Here is a 17,255-nt window from a genome sequence, read left to right on the forward strand (position 1 = left end):
ACGAAGAATTACTTGTAAGTAAAGCTTCTTCATGTTTTGTGTTGCGTACTATTTTCAAGTTTGTAAGTCACAGAAAAATCACTAAAATCGTTTTCAACAAATATTTAACTTTTAGACTTTTACATATTATTTGTAAATAAAATGATTATTGAAGGTACATAGTGTGCACAAAATGACGGCATCTTCGTAATATGTATTAGTCCACATGTCTGTGTAATGCTTAGGTATGGGCTATGTGAGAGGTAAGAATATCCATCAAAGTGCTTTATTCGCCATCGCTTTGCATCGACCGTTCAAAGGTGGTCATCCCATATTTAATTATGCACTAAGTGTCTGGCGTATTGCGGTACCAGAGAGTAGCCGATGAAATTCTGTATTTCTTTCCTGATCATATACATAGTGTTTTAAGTGTTAAGTAAAAGAAATAATGATATGATGTTTTCAAGTTATATACTTTTAATAAACATATTTCATATGAAAATAAACGTATTAATATACACTGACATATTAAGGCGATGCTTGTTATCAAGTTCTTTAATATCAAGGTGGATTAAGACAATCCTGAATTTTAATCATTTGCAGCTACACAGCTATATGGAATTCACTGAAACGGATTGTACCCCACACATTTACTGGAGCGTAACGAACGTTCAAACAGCGGATACTCCAGTATACACGAATCTAGATTCGTTGAGACAGCCGAATACATCCGTTCTGAAGCTGGAGAAGGAAGTTCTTGAACCAGGCGATTACATTGTATGTCTTGAAGTGAAAATGCCCAGCAAGGGACCAACCTTCTGGGTCTCGGATTGCATTGTGATTCGAATAGTTCTTCCGGAACTTATTGCTTACATCGCAGGTGGGGAATTTCGAACGATTCCCTACGGCGGTGTAGCAATCATGAACGCTTCCGTTTCGGGTGATCCTGCTCAGAACATGTCGTCAGTAAATGCTATACCGTTAGCAGTAACATGGGCATTCGTGAGATATAATTCTGGAACTATTTTCGACATTTTCCAAACGAATACTCAAGCTTTACCAGAAGGGGGGACCTATCACAAGATTGGGCATGGCAATGACTATTTATTGAGTTTGGACACATCTTTGTTCCATAATGGAGACATTGCCTTGATTATGTTTAAACTGACAAGGAGTCCAAGAACATCGTCTGCTTTTCAAGTTATCAAGATGGTCACTAACGCTGTGCCAATTGCTTTGAGGTATATTCATTGTCAAATATAAGCTAATACTCCAAGTGTATATTTAAGTCGGTGTTAATGTTTTCTAGAACACAATATAATTGATCAGAGCTATAAATATCGCGCGTCATGTTTTCTAGAACAAAATATAATTGATCAGAGCTATAAATATCGCGCGTACTGGTGTTTGTGTCTTCGCAAATTTAAAATTGTGTACAATGTGTTCCGCAGATTGCAATTGCTATCGATTTAAATCACAAATAACCAATGCTGAAACGAAAAACTTTCACCAATCTGTACAACCCAATATTTTAGAAATAGTACCAAGTAATTATTATAATAAATAAGATAACACATTAACAATTAAACATAAGCACATTTTAACTACTAATTGATTTGATATTCACACGAGCCAAATTATTGCGAAAATGTATGCGCAAATTATTGCGATAATGAGGTACATAAAAGCCAGTATAATACTTTGGTTTAATAATAATGCTATAAAAAATAATAAGATCACATTAAATAATTATATTTAAAAAGGACACTCCGTGGGTACTTCTTTAAAAAGAATCTAAATTTGTAATAACATCTTAATGGCATGTATGTACATGTACGGATACAACTCACTACATTTAAAACGAAAATAAAATAGTAAAACTGTCGATTTTTTATAGATAAAACTCATTTTTATAATATGAGCATGACTTTTTGTCATCTTTTTGAGTACATTTCTGCATCATAATTGTGCGTATTCTATATATCCTAATTTAATACATAAAACACACTATCGCAATTGGTTTAACACATGATTACTGCCATATTTCCGTATGTCTCCTATATCATTGGCTTCATTACGTGTTATACGTTTTGCTAAATTGCTTATATCAAATTTTGATTTAATTTTTATTTTAAAATTTAACACACTTTAATAAATATGTTAAATAAGTTTCATCTATGTACCATAAAGACAATTAAGATTGCAGGAGAAATCAACTTTTACCTTGCAATTGTCCCTTTAAGCGGTTACGTTACCATGATCGGTTAGCTACAAACACACATATACCTACATCCGCGAACATGTCATACACTCGGTTTAAACTAATCATTAGTAATTGTCATTTGAATGCACTTACGATTTACTTGTTGGTTTTTGGTTGTTTTTTAAATGTTATTTACCTTATGCAAGTATGCATTCATTAGAAATCGAATGCATTTTGGAAAGTGATTTAGAGTAAGGTAAACATTATTCGTTGTTGTTTTTTCAACAATTGGAAACCATTTGCAGATGCGTTTACAATTGCTTTGCTGGGCGCGACAGACTGTTCAGTAAAGACAAAATAGAAGTGGATGTGGATCTCGATCCAACCGTTGACCCGCGGACCTTGAAATACGAATGGTCACTACGCAAATGGGATGCATTCTTTATGGTTTTTATACCCGTTCCTTTTACATCAAAAACGGGTAAGAGACACTTGCTATAATGAGCAATCAATATTTTTTGAATTTATTTAAAACACAATGTCTTGATGCACATGTCATCGTATTTAAGGTTTCTTCAATAAAACATTCCAAGCAACACATGATAATTTACCAATGCAGTTATATTTTTCTCTCAGGAACAAATTCACGTGCTGTCTTAATAGGCGACAATTTTTCACAAGGGGAGGTTTACGAGATACTTCTTACTGTTACAAGGAATGGGGTGTCCACAACGGCTGCCTTCTATAGAAGGATCAATATCTTGCCAAAAGGTGGCACTTGCAGTATAGATAAATTGACAGGTAGACTGCACAATTCCTAGAAGCACCTATAAACACGAATCATACTAATGTTAAACAATGCTGTTGGCAAGATCCGTGTAAAAAGAAGTGTTGGTGTTGACCATGACATAGTTGTTCTGTCGCATGCATTTTCAATTAGGTTACGCAAACTGTCCGCTACAGCATACGGTAAAACAATTATCTCAAAATCTTTCAACAAGTATTGGAAACCCATAATAATAAATGTCACCTTCTGAAATTGTGTTGTCACCCTACACTGACTGTGTTGATATGACATGCGCGTTATATAATTACAGCTGTCTCAGCAAGAGACTGGGTAACTGTCACGTGTAACGGTTGGACTGGTAACGTTTTAAATCCTCATATAACGTTTCTCGTACGCCAGTTCACAAAAGGAGCGCTAGTACCACAAGAGCCGATCCTTAAAACAAGTAAGTGTTGTTTGAAGAATTGGTTGCAGTTTTCAGCAGTGTCGAACTAAAATTGATATCAATAAGTCATTAACTATATTAATAGTCACGTTCGCATATCGTTACTAATAGGTTCTGGTACGTATTATGTCATTTGTTTTCTTTATACAAACACATCTTCGAAATATATTATGACCATACATGTAGTTAATTCTGATAAATAGAGATTTTTTTTTTTAAGAATGCCAGCGGTAAAAAATAAGATTGAGGTAATACAGCGTATACTTTAAACTATACGTAAAAAAGCACACACGTCATATCTATTTCTGTTTTATTGTCGATGGATTTGTGTTCACAAGTTGCAAGATAAAACTTTCATGACGATAAACACTTTTAAATGGCACTTAGTAATACTTATCTGATACATTGAAAATATGAAATATACTCACACACACATTAAGTCACAGAGTGTCATCTATGTTCAGGGTGTTATATGGTCTTTTTCGAAAGATTTCTCACCTGGATCAAACGCATATTAGTACAATTACAGTTCAATTTTTCAGGAGCACGAAGATCGCACTTAATTCTGAAGGTGGGGGAGGTTGAAAATTACGCTTCCACGTTGACCGTTGAAGTCACTGACGAACTGAACAACTTTCTACCAGTAACTATTTCCCTAGTGGTAAGTTTTAAATTATACCAATAGCATCCAATAAAAGATCGTTCGAGAGATTAAAATCAGCTCAGTACAATGTTTAAGTAAATCAGTCAGAGTTGATTATGAAGAGTATTTTCTAAAATGTTAATATTTATATAAGGATGCATATATAAACAAAAATTCGATAAAATAAAAATAACAAAATATTGTGGACATTTTACTAATAACAATTCACTGAAAATCACACAAACAACGTTTTACATATGTTACAGTTCACATCTTAAACATGATTTTAATGGTATTGCAAACATCATACTGACAGAAATACTTCCTCTTCCAAGTATTATTTAGAGCTAAATTGATCTTTTAAAATAAATGCGATAGCTATTTGAAATCATAAAGTAATGGAAGACCATTGCCACTTTGCGAAGTTGCTTCAACCATGATGCATGCATACACATTGTTCAAGTACATTTAATATTATAGTGTCAATATTAAGTGACTTGTATACATTTTGGATGCCCTAGTTAATATTTAAAACGGAACTATCGAATAGTATTAAGAGTATAATCAACTATTTAAGTAACTGTACGGTAGTGTTAATTGCCTAATATACGAATATTCTCGAAGTTTCATGTATAAAATTAGTTTAATGTGCTTGGAACAAGTAAATACCTCAACAAAATGCATTGACCATACTAATATCAAACACATGACGGCACAGTTGTATGCGAAGGACTTTTTGTATAGCAATCTACTAAAATTCCATAAATAAGACACGTATCAACACGGCATGAACACCACATATTCAACTGAATTAAGCTGGGAGTACCGCATTGAAATGGTACATGCAAAACATTAATTGGAGATGAAGCAATTAATGGGCATCACAAGTCATCCTTTTTAAAGAGCAGTTTATTTTAATGAAGCCAAATATGGCTGTCATGTCTTATCAAACATAGTACGCAATAAAATGTGCTGCTAGTAAGAGTTCTGCATTTTCTTCAATTATATATTTGATACTTTGTACAGGTGTCTCCTGCATTTAGCTATCCGGACGTCACCCCCACACTAGCAGGGGCAGCGATCATTGAAACATATTCAACAGTGGATTACCCTTTTGCGGCAAAGCAATTATTAGACATGGGGAAAAGTGACATGACTATCTCCCTCATATCAGCAATTTCCAGCAACTTCCACCTTGTGGATGTATGTAATAAATAAGTGTTTTTCTACGACTAATGATTGGTAGCTAATGAAATGACATGTTTAATTGATTTTTGTCGAAATATTCATATATCAGATACATGTCAGTTTATGATTGTATTTTGTATACAAGTTCAATAAACAAAATATAATGCTTAAGGTTTACTACCTTAAAATTATGTTGATAATACCACAGCTTGTATTCGTAAATAAAACTAAAGTATATTGTAAAAAATGCACTTAAAGTAACTAAAATATATTGTACAAAATGCTCTTAAACATTTTTCACTTTCCTTCTTGGCTCATTTAACATGAAAATGAAGTTTTGACAATATCAATATTAAATGTAACAATAATGTTCAGCTGCCAGTCTGGAAGCCACCAGTTCCAAGAGTTCTTAATACCGGTGGTTCTGTTCTCGATCTGAATCCAAATGGAAACGACCAAACAATTACTTCGTTGCAAGACGCATCCGCTAAAGCCAACAACGAAACCGTTGATCCAGCAACTGTAGCAATACAGAAGGTTCATCACGTCCGAATACGACCCGTGTTGGGACATTACGATATACATTTCTCTCATTTAATATTTCATTGCAATGGTCATTATATCAATACTGTTGAGTTTGAAAATCTCTGACTGACCGCTTCAAATAATGAGAGCTCTCTCCGTTAAGTGTCTGTAATTCTTTTTGATTAATACTTGTTTCCCTGCATATACTTAGTAATGAGTGATACTTGTTCTGTAAATGTAACATTATTTTAGAAATAGAAAACAATTGTCTCAGTTACTGTAGCGAATTCAGTATTTATATAACTCGAAATCCAATCTTTTGATTTATGCCAAAATGCATCGTAAGAGTAACAACAATAAGTACGTCTTCATTATTGTTAATTGTTCAAAATGATAAAAATTTAATTGTTACAAAATATTAAGTTAAAGATATAATTGTACTCAAGTTCTAATTTAACAACTTACACAATGATAGTTTTCATACCTTGTCCATTACATGGAGTCAACATTGTGGTGCTTTAAAAAATATTGTTTACGCCATGTCCATTCCATGCTGAAAACGGGGTGGTTACGTCCAATATAATGCTTTGCCAATCATTAAAGTACATAGAGAACAGGATATAACACTATCATGATATTAATATTCCTGTCTCAAAGTCTTCACAATCGCATATTAATATTACTATTGTGTAAATCAGGTCACAGCGAGCATGGCTGCTGGCCTCAAACGAGTTGTGGAAACTGATATGCTCGGATACCGCAAGGGCGATAGGTACCTCTCATCACTTGTCACAAATGGCTTCACGAACCTTGCAGCGAAGCCGCAGTTTATTGATGATGAGTCAAAGGTTAGCATTTAAAACATATTTACACGATAAATCAGTTTGATTGTTTTATATAAACAACTAAAGATTCTTAATTTAAATTGAGACCAACCACCAATATATAATTATATCGTCAATTTAATCTAGCAGTTACATGTATCCCCTTACTACGAAATATGTTTCCTCGTGTATACTTTTGCTCAACGTTGTTGTTGCTCCAGCATGTACACGTTTTGAACTTACATCGATGTTAAATCAAGGTCCATTTTAAAGCAATTTGTTTTTCTTCTGTTCAAGTACTAAAATAATTTGTAAATATTACGGTTTTTGAGACAAGGTCAACTTGATTTATTCTCCACGCTTATATTTTTTCCTTCTCAAACTGTCACTTTGTATTTATTAAAATAACAAAATGTATACGCACTACATTACATGATGTTTTCTATTATGCAATTCATGACGTATGATTGTTAACCAAGCTTTCTTTTAATATCAACGAATAAAAAAGCGCCCCCTTTACGCAATCTGTAAAGTGTGTTATTCAATATCTATTTAGTCGCGCTTTGAGAAAACGGGGTGTAATGCATGTGTGAAAAGTGTCGTCGCAGATTTACATGTGCAGTCAGGACGACACAATCCGCCTGAAATTGATTTTCTCTCATATCTTTTCATTAAGGTCGAGCTGATCTTTCTGAGTCAAACAGTGGGCGAATCATCGCTTGAGTTTCCACAGGATTCGGTAGTCGACTTATCAGCCACGATTGAAACAGCCGCTGGAGGTATGATAATACGCTTTCTTCAAACGTCACGCAAATCTTACACACGTTTTACATGATACAGGAAGTTGGCTTTAGCTTGTTCATAGTTCTGAAATGCTAAATTGTTTAGATTCAAAAACTAGAGAAAATTTGACTCAACTTTTAAAAATTAAATACTTTTATAATTAAACATGCATTTGAGGTCATTACAACTCAACGCGTAACTGATAAAGTAAAGTGCTATTTTATTTAGAAAAAAATCATAGTCCAAAAGCTTAATTGCATGGGTCAGCTTCTAGAATTGGCTGCATTTAGTGACGACTTGGGTACCTGAAATGACCGTGTAACACCGCATAACGATTTTAAAACTTCGGAATTGTGCCATTTAATAATGAAAATATTACAATTATGTTAAATGTAGATCATCAATGTGTGTAATATTATATTGATGCTAGAAAACGGTGGGCGAGTATGGAAGAGGTCGGTGTGTGTGTGTGTTATGGTCTCTATATTTTTAAGTCGTTTTGATCGAAATTAGATTGAGACAGTGGAGGCATCCGTTGCACAGCTAGTAAGATGTATATGGTGTAGTGCATAAGGAGCATCGAATAACACCAATTAATGTAACTAAACGTACCGCTGTGCCTCTAGTAAATGGAACGGGTAGGTAATTGATTTTGATCTCCCATCGGACCAATGGCGATGTTAGTTATTATTCCGATCGACATCACATCCATTGCAACCAAGTTATATAAGCCTGTATGTTTCATATTAGCTGTTGAACGGTGCTAAATGGCACAATTTTGATGACACTACAATCATCATATCTCTCCAAGAGAAAGTATTTGTCGTTCGTCTTTACTAAAATTCACTAGTTCTCCAAACAATACAAGATAATACATTATTTGGTTTTTATTTTAAATATTTAACATTATTTTCCACAAATGTAGAGGTGTATTACATGATGCAAGCAGTTGTGAACTCAGCAGTTCCAGACAATATGAAACAACGCAGGCCTGTAGACAATCTGGACGCCGGACTGGCACAGGTACGTCGTCTATTATATGAGTCTTGTTGTAGGAACGATGGGCTTGATGTGTATGAGTAAATTGTCAACCAAGATAAGCCTGTGCAGTTCGCACGAGACAAAACTGTTCACCTTCACGTGAAATTTGCTAGACAAGCGTAACTTTTAATGACAAAATCAATAGAATCGTCCCTGATTTGCCTGCGCAGAGTGCACGTGCATTAAGCCCAGTTTTCGAAAATGAGTCTCATATAATTTAATGTATTCGTTATCATGAGACAGGTAGTCATATCATTACAGATGAATTATGCATAAACAGATTATTTCTAGCAACGGATTCGATTTTACCAACAATAGGTCATTTGAGAGGAAACTAATTAATCGCAATTCGAGCCGTAGTGAGCAAATATAACGATGCATTTCAGTATTCAACTTCATGTTTAGGGTAATACCATGTTTGAGTTAAAGTATTGTTCGAGCATACACCGGGCGTTCTATGACTCAGGGTAAACAGATCAATGGTTTACTTAATAAACCAAATATTAAAATAATTATTAAGATATGGTATTTGCATTTCCAGTAGCAATGACAACACATGAAAACAACGCAAACAAACACAATTGTAAAACCAACACAATCGCAACCATGTTAATAAGCAAACTATGGCTAAAACAACAACTATCGAACATTGTAATCCACGAGTTACTGCAAACTTGCTACGATTATGTGTATACACAAATTAATAAAAACCTAGTTCGACCATGGGCGTCCACGATTTATTGAAACTTTTGTACAATCATTGAAATAAGCGACTTTTATTAAACCTTTACGACCATGGATAAGTGAGAGTAAAGGCAAACTTAACGCTGTAATTGCAATCATAATTTGCTAAAGAAGGTGACTGATTACTCATTTTATGAAAAATAGCGTCATGTTGGCATTATATCTAGTCATTATACAAGTTGTACGTGAACATGCAAAATACTGAAGCTGGAGTTTTATAATCTATTATTTTCTGTAATAACGGTATACCGGTGGATTGTATAATTCAATTCTGTTCAGATTTCGGACATGTTGGCCGTGATTGGACAAGATATCAATCTGACAGCTTCTACGATGTCTGACACCGAGAGGGCCTACTTGTACCAGAGGATGCAAAAGAAGTTATCATACGAGCTAGCCAATAAAAAGAACACAGTACGTACTTGATGGCTGTGTCATGACCAATACTATCGACAATTACATTTAGCTCGACATGTAGAGTACCCAATGTGACTTTAATGCTCTATTTATCATGTTTTGCTATTTTTCGACGCTATGTTTTTGCTGATAATGAGAAGTGAGTCTGGAAAAAACAACAAATTTTATCGCATTATATATATGCATATTTTTTAATGTACCGGTATATTATTAAGAAGCATTCCATATGTGTAATTGTTTTGCATTTGCGGGTAAGAGTTTGATTGATTCTCTTTCTTTTCATCAGATAAAGGATGCAGCTAAAATGGCCGAAAGTCTGGCACAGAAAATGCAAGACGAACTTAGGGTGTGTCTGGTCTGTGACAATTCTAACAACACTAAAACAGAGCAGTTGATACGTAAAAACACCGCTGAGGTCCTAGCCAACTCGACGACGACAACGAAGACTTCTGAATTTAAGCTTGATGGCCTTTTAGAAGCATTTGGACCAGACGGACAAGGTGGTGAAGAAGACGTGTCTGTATCTGTAAGTGTATCGGACATAAGTGTATATGTGAATGTAAATTAATTAAGAAAGAAACCACTTGTGGAGAGTAATATTTAAAAACCGCTACTTTGTTCAAGCACAACAATAACGTACATCTACTTATTATCGTTTTGTAAAATACAGTTATGTTTCTGAAGTATTATTCAGCTAATTCTCCATATTGATTGAGCCGATTGGCAAGTCCAGGCTGAACAAGCCAGCTCTAAAAGAGTACAAATAATACCACAAAACTGTACACAACTATGTAAAATAATGTTTATTTGTTTTGTCTTGGACAAAGTTCTACTTTTCAATCCAGTTAACTTAAGTGGCAATCGAACTATATGAAAAAAATGGTATTCATGTATTCGTTTAATAATCTTATTGCAGGCAATAGAGTTCACAGAAAATGTGTACATGTATGATACAGACGGCACGTCAAGTTTCGTGACGTCTAGCATTTTGAGAATAGACACAAAAACGAAGTCACGTCGAATTACACCAGAGAGAATGACATTTTCACAAAACGCCGAAATGCCAATCCCTACCACGATTACGCCGAAAGAAACGGTCATAGAAGAAGACGCATCGGAATTTTCCTACCACAGATTTGTATATGGCAAATCCACTGACAACGTTTGCCTGATTGTGATGCCGTTAGGTGATAATAATATAACGTCGTATCGGGTGTACTTTAGATATCACCAAGCTCCGAGCATTATGGACTTTGATTTTGATATTTTGCTACAGGAGGACGATGATTGGCAGCATTGCATAAATGCAAGTGCAATGCTGGGTCATACAGGGCTCACATATTTCGCAGTCAAAGTCCCTGGATCTGGTAAGCTTATACTAATTAATCATCATTTACTTTTTATGTTATAACCTGTATGAAAAGCATTCAATACGCGCATCATGAGTCGTAGTATTTTATTGAATTGACCATGGCTACAATTGAATGTGGACAAGGACAACGAACAATGGCCGATTAAATATAGTATAGACAATTTTTCACATGCATTGAATAAAACACATGTCGATGGTAACACGAAATTCTCCGGTTAAAAGGTTCATTTAGTTTCTATTTCTATTTTGTATATAATGAAGATAATTTATATAAATAGATTTAAATTAATAAATATGTATTTTAATTTATATCGATATTTTATTTTTTAACATTTAATTATGCGTCTTAATAAATTATTGCAATTTTTAAATTAATTGTGAAACACATATTATCTCCACACAGGCCTCGTAATGTTTGAGTCAAATACTGTCATTAATGAATTGTAGAGTTTATTGCAAACAATAAATGTGCAATTCAACACTACTTAAAAGTATCTTAGTTCCTATAATAGTTGCTTTATTTCTACCTTCTGAAAAATCCGTTATGTTTTAATGGATACACACCTCCTAAATTTCAGTGAAAGAAATCCAATACAACCTTACTCTGATCACTGGTGGTTGTTTAACTTGGAACGAAGCCGCAACTAAATGGGAGACCGACAAATGCAGGGTAACAATCTGTTTCAAGACGCTGATACTTTAGCAATACACAATTTACAAACGTACACATAAGTATAATCAAAATATGTTGTTTATAGTGCTTTAATAGCTGTTCCATTCTTTGTGCCTCGCAATGAATATATCTGTTAAGTAAATCATATTTTGTATGTGTTTTCTCCTTTCATTGGTGGTCATAATTTGCAAACTGCATTGTGCCAAATACTTTATAATACTAAACTTGTGCCAAGAATAAAATGTTACAACATGATGCATTTTTCTTAAACTAACAAATAAAAGCGTCAACATTATGTGTATGTACCGTACATTCTGCCTTCAAAATCGGACCCTGATCTTTTTATAACTATACATTCAAATGACTCCTTACAATTTGGTATATAATACCATACATGTATATTTATATAAGTGTGTTTAACCCTAATAGATGACGTGGAGACCAAAAGCGAATAAAATAGACTGTCAATGTACTAACATCACGGACCTGGTGTTTGCAAATTCATTTTACCTTGCTCCAAATTCCATTGACTTTGCCACTGTATTTCTGAAGTTTTCACCACTAAGCCAGGCAGCAGTAATTGGGACCTTTGCCTGTCTGTTGCTTCTTTACATCGTTGGTGTTGTTTTCTTTGCAAAAATGGATAGACGGGATAGGCTGAAGGTATTTATTGTTGCTGTTTTATGTGCATATTTGTAGCAGATAGTTACAGGCAATCAGATATTTTTTTTTATTTCATTTGATTTAAAATTAAAACTACGGCACTGTCAGTCATGTTCATCATATAACTGCAGCCAGTACCTTAAAAATAATTTATATTTGCAGTGTTGTATAAGGTAAACTATGAAGAAATATATTGTTTTCTTAATATAGCATAGTATTGTTTCCGTAGCTGTTATTAATTTTTAGCAGACGAACAAGTAACAGATATTTTCAATACCCTAGCAGTTAAGAGACAAATAAAGCAAACATATTATATCACTCAAATATCGGACATATATATTTGCATATCGACCCAATATAAGGATTTATATCGAATCGAGATTAGAACTGCAACAACTCGAGAAGTCGGCACTCACTACTGTACAAGTCTGAATAAAATTTAGCATCATAGCATTCATATAAAACATTGAAAGCTACAGAATACAATGCAACACATACATTCGATTAAATTGCCATAAACGTACTCGGTGATTTTATTTACACCAGTGATATAGGAAAACAATAAATTGAGGCGCGATGAAATTATGAAAATACATCTACATTGTACACCACCTAAACCCATTCGTGTTTCCAACATCCGTCCAAATATGAATAAGATGATCCTTTCCTTCGATGACATTCAAATCAAAACATAATATAATACTACATATTATAATAATACAGTTTTATTACTATGAGATTTGTTCCGATATACTTAGCATACATTAAAATACCATAATAAATTATAGATGTTATGTTCATAAGCTAATTTGTTTGTCTTAAGTTGGACAAATATACATGTTTCACAAAATTAATATTTTGTAAAAGACACGCGACTTAAACATCTGGACGATAATTTGTGTGTTGAGGAAGGACATGAACTAATATTGTAAGCAAGTCGAAAATATTTAAATGTTTCTTGGAAAATATGTTTAGTGGGGCATAACTGCACTGCGCGACAACCGGCTTACGGACTCGTCCTATTATCTGATACGGGTTCTAACGGGAATGCGAAAAGGGGCTGGTACTAGGTCGCGCATAGCGTTTGTTATTACGGGACAAAATGGCGACACAGGATCTCGGGAGCTGTTTGATGGAGTTAGGGAGGTGAGAGAATGTTTATATAATGAATGCATTCATATGTAAAATCATCATAGCACATTAATCTATAGGAATAACAAACATTCCTTAAATATAAACAGGCATACACGTTCATTTGGATCAGATTCATTCCATGTAGATCCTAATCATTTATCCAGTCTCGAGTTGTTTATAAATGTATTCCTATCATTTTTCCTAAATGCCAACAGCGCCTTAGGCTAGTTTTTATGTTTGTTTGAATTACTTATTTGAGGTAACTGTGTATGGTAGTGTCTAGTTTGGCCATGATTGAACTATTGCCATTCATTTTGCTCGTTTATTAACAAATTTACTCTAGCAGATTTTGTTCATAGACTATAATGTATTTTGCCTTATTTGCTTTCAATTATAACAATAATCGACAACTCGTGCAAAACTCTCGAATTATCAGAAGGAAAACACATAGTATTGGAGTAAGAAAGTATTTTGCAAATGCAAGTGTATGTTAAAATACGTTTACAAATGGACATACCTTTGTAGGAATTCAGCACTGGAAGTGTCATGACCTTCTTGATGGCGACGCGTAAGCCTTTGGGAACGTTGGAGCACATGTGCATTTGGCATGATAACTCAGGAGAGGGTGACAAGGCTTCCTGGTACCTAAATCAGGTTTCTGTGTATGACGCCACGACAAAACAATTGTAAGTTTGTTGGAATCGGCAAAAGTTAACCAGTCCATGTTTGTCTTATATAAATTAATATTAACATAATTTATGTCAGCGGTATTTAAGTTAGCGATATTATTAAGACAATTATGCTATTCACATGAGTATGATATATAGAGAGGATAAAGAATATAAAGAGAAAAAAACGTAATTTCAGATACATGTTCGTCGCTGAGAAGTGGCTCTCTGTTGAAACGGAAGTCTTTGTGAATATGAATGCAAAGAGTGAAAATGAGCCCATCGAGTTTGAAAGCAGGTTCTTCTATCAGGTACTTAGTATAGAAGACGATAACAGTGAAACTTAACATCCGTTGAACAGAATGTTTGTAAGATGTAAACCTTCTTTAAATTATTCCAATGGCTAAACGTAGAACACCAATGTTGTGCTATGGTGTTCGATTCGTTGATGACTGGTGTTGATTTTGATAATCATTAAGCACTAAGTGCATTCAGCATTTAATGCATTAAGTATTGCCTTACATTTCACATACTAAATCATTTTTGTCACATTTTCATTCGCTCACTCATTAATTTATTTATTAAGTTATTACTGCAATTCGCTAATGATGCATATCATTATGAACGTGATTTACATATTAATTCGTTTACTTAATTTACATACAGTTATGAAAATAAGTGTATACTAGATATCCGCACATGACACGCTTTGAACATTACTTTGGTTTATTTAAACTTCTAGACCCGAGACCGACTGTCAGAGAGTCATATGTGGGTCTCCATTTTCTACCGGCCACAAATCAGCCCGTTCACTCGTGTCGAGCGTTTGTCGTGCGCTCTTGTCTACATCTGTCTCACTATGATTGCAAACGCCATGTTCTATAAAACGGAAGCCGACTACGAAACCCCGTCTCTCATGCAAGCGGGACCGTTCCGCTTCACTGCACAGCAAGTGAGACATTTAACTTAAGCTTAAAGCGGGTCCATACTGTTTGATTAAAAAGGAATTCAAATTTAAGTAAAATATAATATATTGCATATTGTATATGTATAAATGGTACCGCATCACTTTTTGAAACTTTCCTAAGACATAAGGAACAAGATTTTGTTAGCGCTTAGCAAATCCCGACATGTTTTCTATTTCGTGTTGCAGATGGACCAAAAGTGTATATGTTTTACATAACCAAACATTCTGCATATCCTAAATACATAAATGAGTGTCTAATTTCTCAAAGAAAACTTGTTTGAAAATGTATAGATAAAAAGAGCCTCGAGTCCGTTTCCTGCAATGCGTTGTTGGTTGGAGTATTCTATTGAGATTTGAAGACCGCCCGTTGCTTATCGACTGTTGCCCGGTCACGTACACGAATCATTGACAATTGTGCAGCATTAGTGTACTCGTGTTTGAAGAATAGAAGTTATCCGATCAGTTCGTGCTGAATAAATTAAGTGATTAAAAAAAGGTGGAATTCAATACAGGTGGGGATTTGGGGGGTTCTTAGTAAGAGAAAGTGTTTACCTCTATCGACAATTGAAAAGGTTTAATTATAATGGCAACCAATTCGAGTGCGATCAATTTATGTCATTTTTTCTGGTTTAATTTCAGATATATGTGTCCATAATATGCGCTCTTATTACAACACCACCAGTGATGCTGCTGATATTCATATTCAAGCGCACAAAGCGGCGCCAGGACATGATTTCTAACTGCTTAACTTGTCCTGGTGTGTGCTGCAGGTATGAGGCACTACGAAATGTGTTAAGTATTTATGTATGTGTATTTTTTCTATTTATGTAAAAACATTTGCGTTTTTGAGTCATTGAATTATATTGAGAAAGGCAAACAGAATGCTTGCGTCCCCGTTGTTGTTTAGACTGTTAAACGTGAAAATTCTGCTTTTTTGTGTACGTATGCGTGGTTTAATATGATAATTAAATACAAAGACAAGGGACAAAATTGTCACAAAACCAGGTTTTCATTGTGAAAAAAAATCTGATTCAGTAGAAAACTCAAACTGAACTTTTGAAATGAACAAACTAAATTAACCCCCTTTGTAAATTTGTTTTTTTTTTAAATCTATTTTTAGTCGTGGCGACCTTGACATTGGAGATATTGACGTGATTCTTTCGTGCGACACACCGTCCAAAGATGGTGAACAAATGTGCCAATTGATTTTAAAATCTCACAGTGAATGACATAGTTATGGCCAGGACAAGCTCATTTATGGCCATTTTTGACCTTTGAACTCAAAGAGTGACCTTGACCTTGGAGATATAGACGTAATTATTTCGCGCGACACACCGTCCAATAATTGTGAACAAATGTGCCAAATGATTTTAAAATATGACAATGAACGACATAGTTATGGCCCGGACAAGCTTGTTCCGCCCGCCCGCCAGCCCGCCAGCCAGCCAGCCCGCCAGCCAGCCAGCCCGCCCGCATTCGCCAATCTAATAACCAGTTTTTTCCTTCGGAAAACCTGGTTAAAAACGAGCAATTAACATTAATATAGGTATAAGTCTATTTTATTTTAGATTTCCGTGTTCATCAAAGAAACGGGACGCAACTCCGGACTTCGCAAAGCAGTTGCGATCTATAATGTTGACATCGGAAGTGCCAGAGTTAACAGGTGCTCGACTCCCTTCGTGGTACGTGTATTCTCGTCATAAGTTCATTTGGAAACAGATGGCAACGTAAACGCTTCGCCAAGCACTTACCATTTAGCGTATAATTGCGTGCTTATTATGCTTCAATAATACATTCATAACTACATGTATTTTATTTACATATAAATACTACTTTATAGCATACCTATATATATAGTTGCCATATTTTAGTTGAATCATGAAATACGTTATTAACCTGACTTATTCAGTAACAAAAATGTGCAAATCAATATCATGATGGCTCTTTTCCAGGTTTATCATATTTGGGTGGCTCCTGATTGTTGCAAGCACATTGGTTCCTGCCTTTTTCGTTCTTCTCTACAGTATGCAATGGGGAAAGCAGAAATCAGAGGAATGGCTCACATCCTTCCTTCTGTCAATCTTTGAATCCATGCTATTTGTTGACCCAATCATGGTATCTAATACGTACATTATATACATACATATTTCAATGTGTAAATGTGTTGCTGTCTGTTTGTTTTTCTTTTCAAATTGTTAT

At 34.6% G+C, this 17,255-nt stretch overlaps 1 protein-coding gene across 1 annotated transcript in view; it reads left to right on the forward strand.

Annotated features, from left to right (window-relative positions):
- Window positions 1–17,255, forward strand: part of LOC127831329 (uncharacterized) — a 148,496-nt gene that overhangs the window by 118,923 nt on the left and 12,318 nt on the right. Inside the window, exons 5-27 of the mRNA XM_052356298.1 lie at window positions 1–14; window positions 583–1,220; window positions 2,488–2,663; window positions 2,819–2,983; window positions 3,280–3,414; window positions 3,957–4,075; window positions 5,084–5,260; window positions 5,621–5,782; window positions 6,469–6,618; window positions 7,271–7,373; window positions 8,303–8,400; window positions 9,442–9,576; window positions 9,866–10,105; window positions 10,496–10,946; window positions 11,530–11,621; window positions 12,054–12,287; window positions 13,263–13,433; window positions 13,947–14,107; window positions 14,289–14,400; window positions 14,832–15,041; window positions 15,696–15,826; window positions 16,625–16,738; window positions 17,009–17,171. The exon at window positions 1–14 is cut by the window's left edge and continues 145 nt beyond it. Coding sequence (XP_052212258.1) covers window positions 1–14; window positions 583–1,220; window positions 2,488–2,663; window positions 2,819–2,983; window positions 3,280–3,414; window positions 3,957–4,075; window positions 5,084–5,260; window positions 5,621–5,782; window positions 6,469–6,618; window positions 7,271–7,373; window positions 8,303–8,400; window positions 9,442–9,576; window positions 9,866–10,105; window positions 10,496–10,946; window positions 11,530–11,621; window positions 12,054–12,287; window positions 13,263–13,433; window positions 13,947–14,107; window positions 14,289–14,400; window positions 14,832–15,041; window positions 15,696–15,826; window positions 16,625–16,738; window positions 17,009–17,171 — 4,151 coding nt within the window. The remainder of the gene's footprint in view (window positions 15–582; window positions 1,221–2,487; window positions 2,664–2,818; window positions 2,984–3,279; window positions 3,415–3,956; window positions 4,076–5,083; window positions 5,261–5,620; window positions 5,783–6,468; window positions 6,619–7,270; window positions 7,374–8,302; window positions 8,401–9,441; window positions 9,577–9,865; window positions 10,106–10,495; window positions 10,947–11,529; window positions 11,622–12,053; window positions 12,288–13,262; window positions 13,434–13,946; window positions 14,108–14,288; window positions 14,401–14,831; window positions 15,042–15,695; window positions 15,827–16,624; window positions 16,739–17,008; window positions 17,172–17,255) is intronic.

Source organism: Dreissena polymorpha, chromosome 5 (assembly GCF_020536995.1).
Source record: "Dreissena polymorpha isolate Duluth1 chromosome 5, UMN_Dpol_1.0, whole genome shotgun sequence".
Classification (NCBI taxonomy): Eukaryota; Metazoa; Mollusca; class Bivalvia; order Myida; family Dreissenidae; genus Dreissena; species Dreissena polymorpha.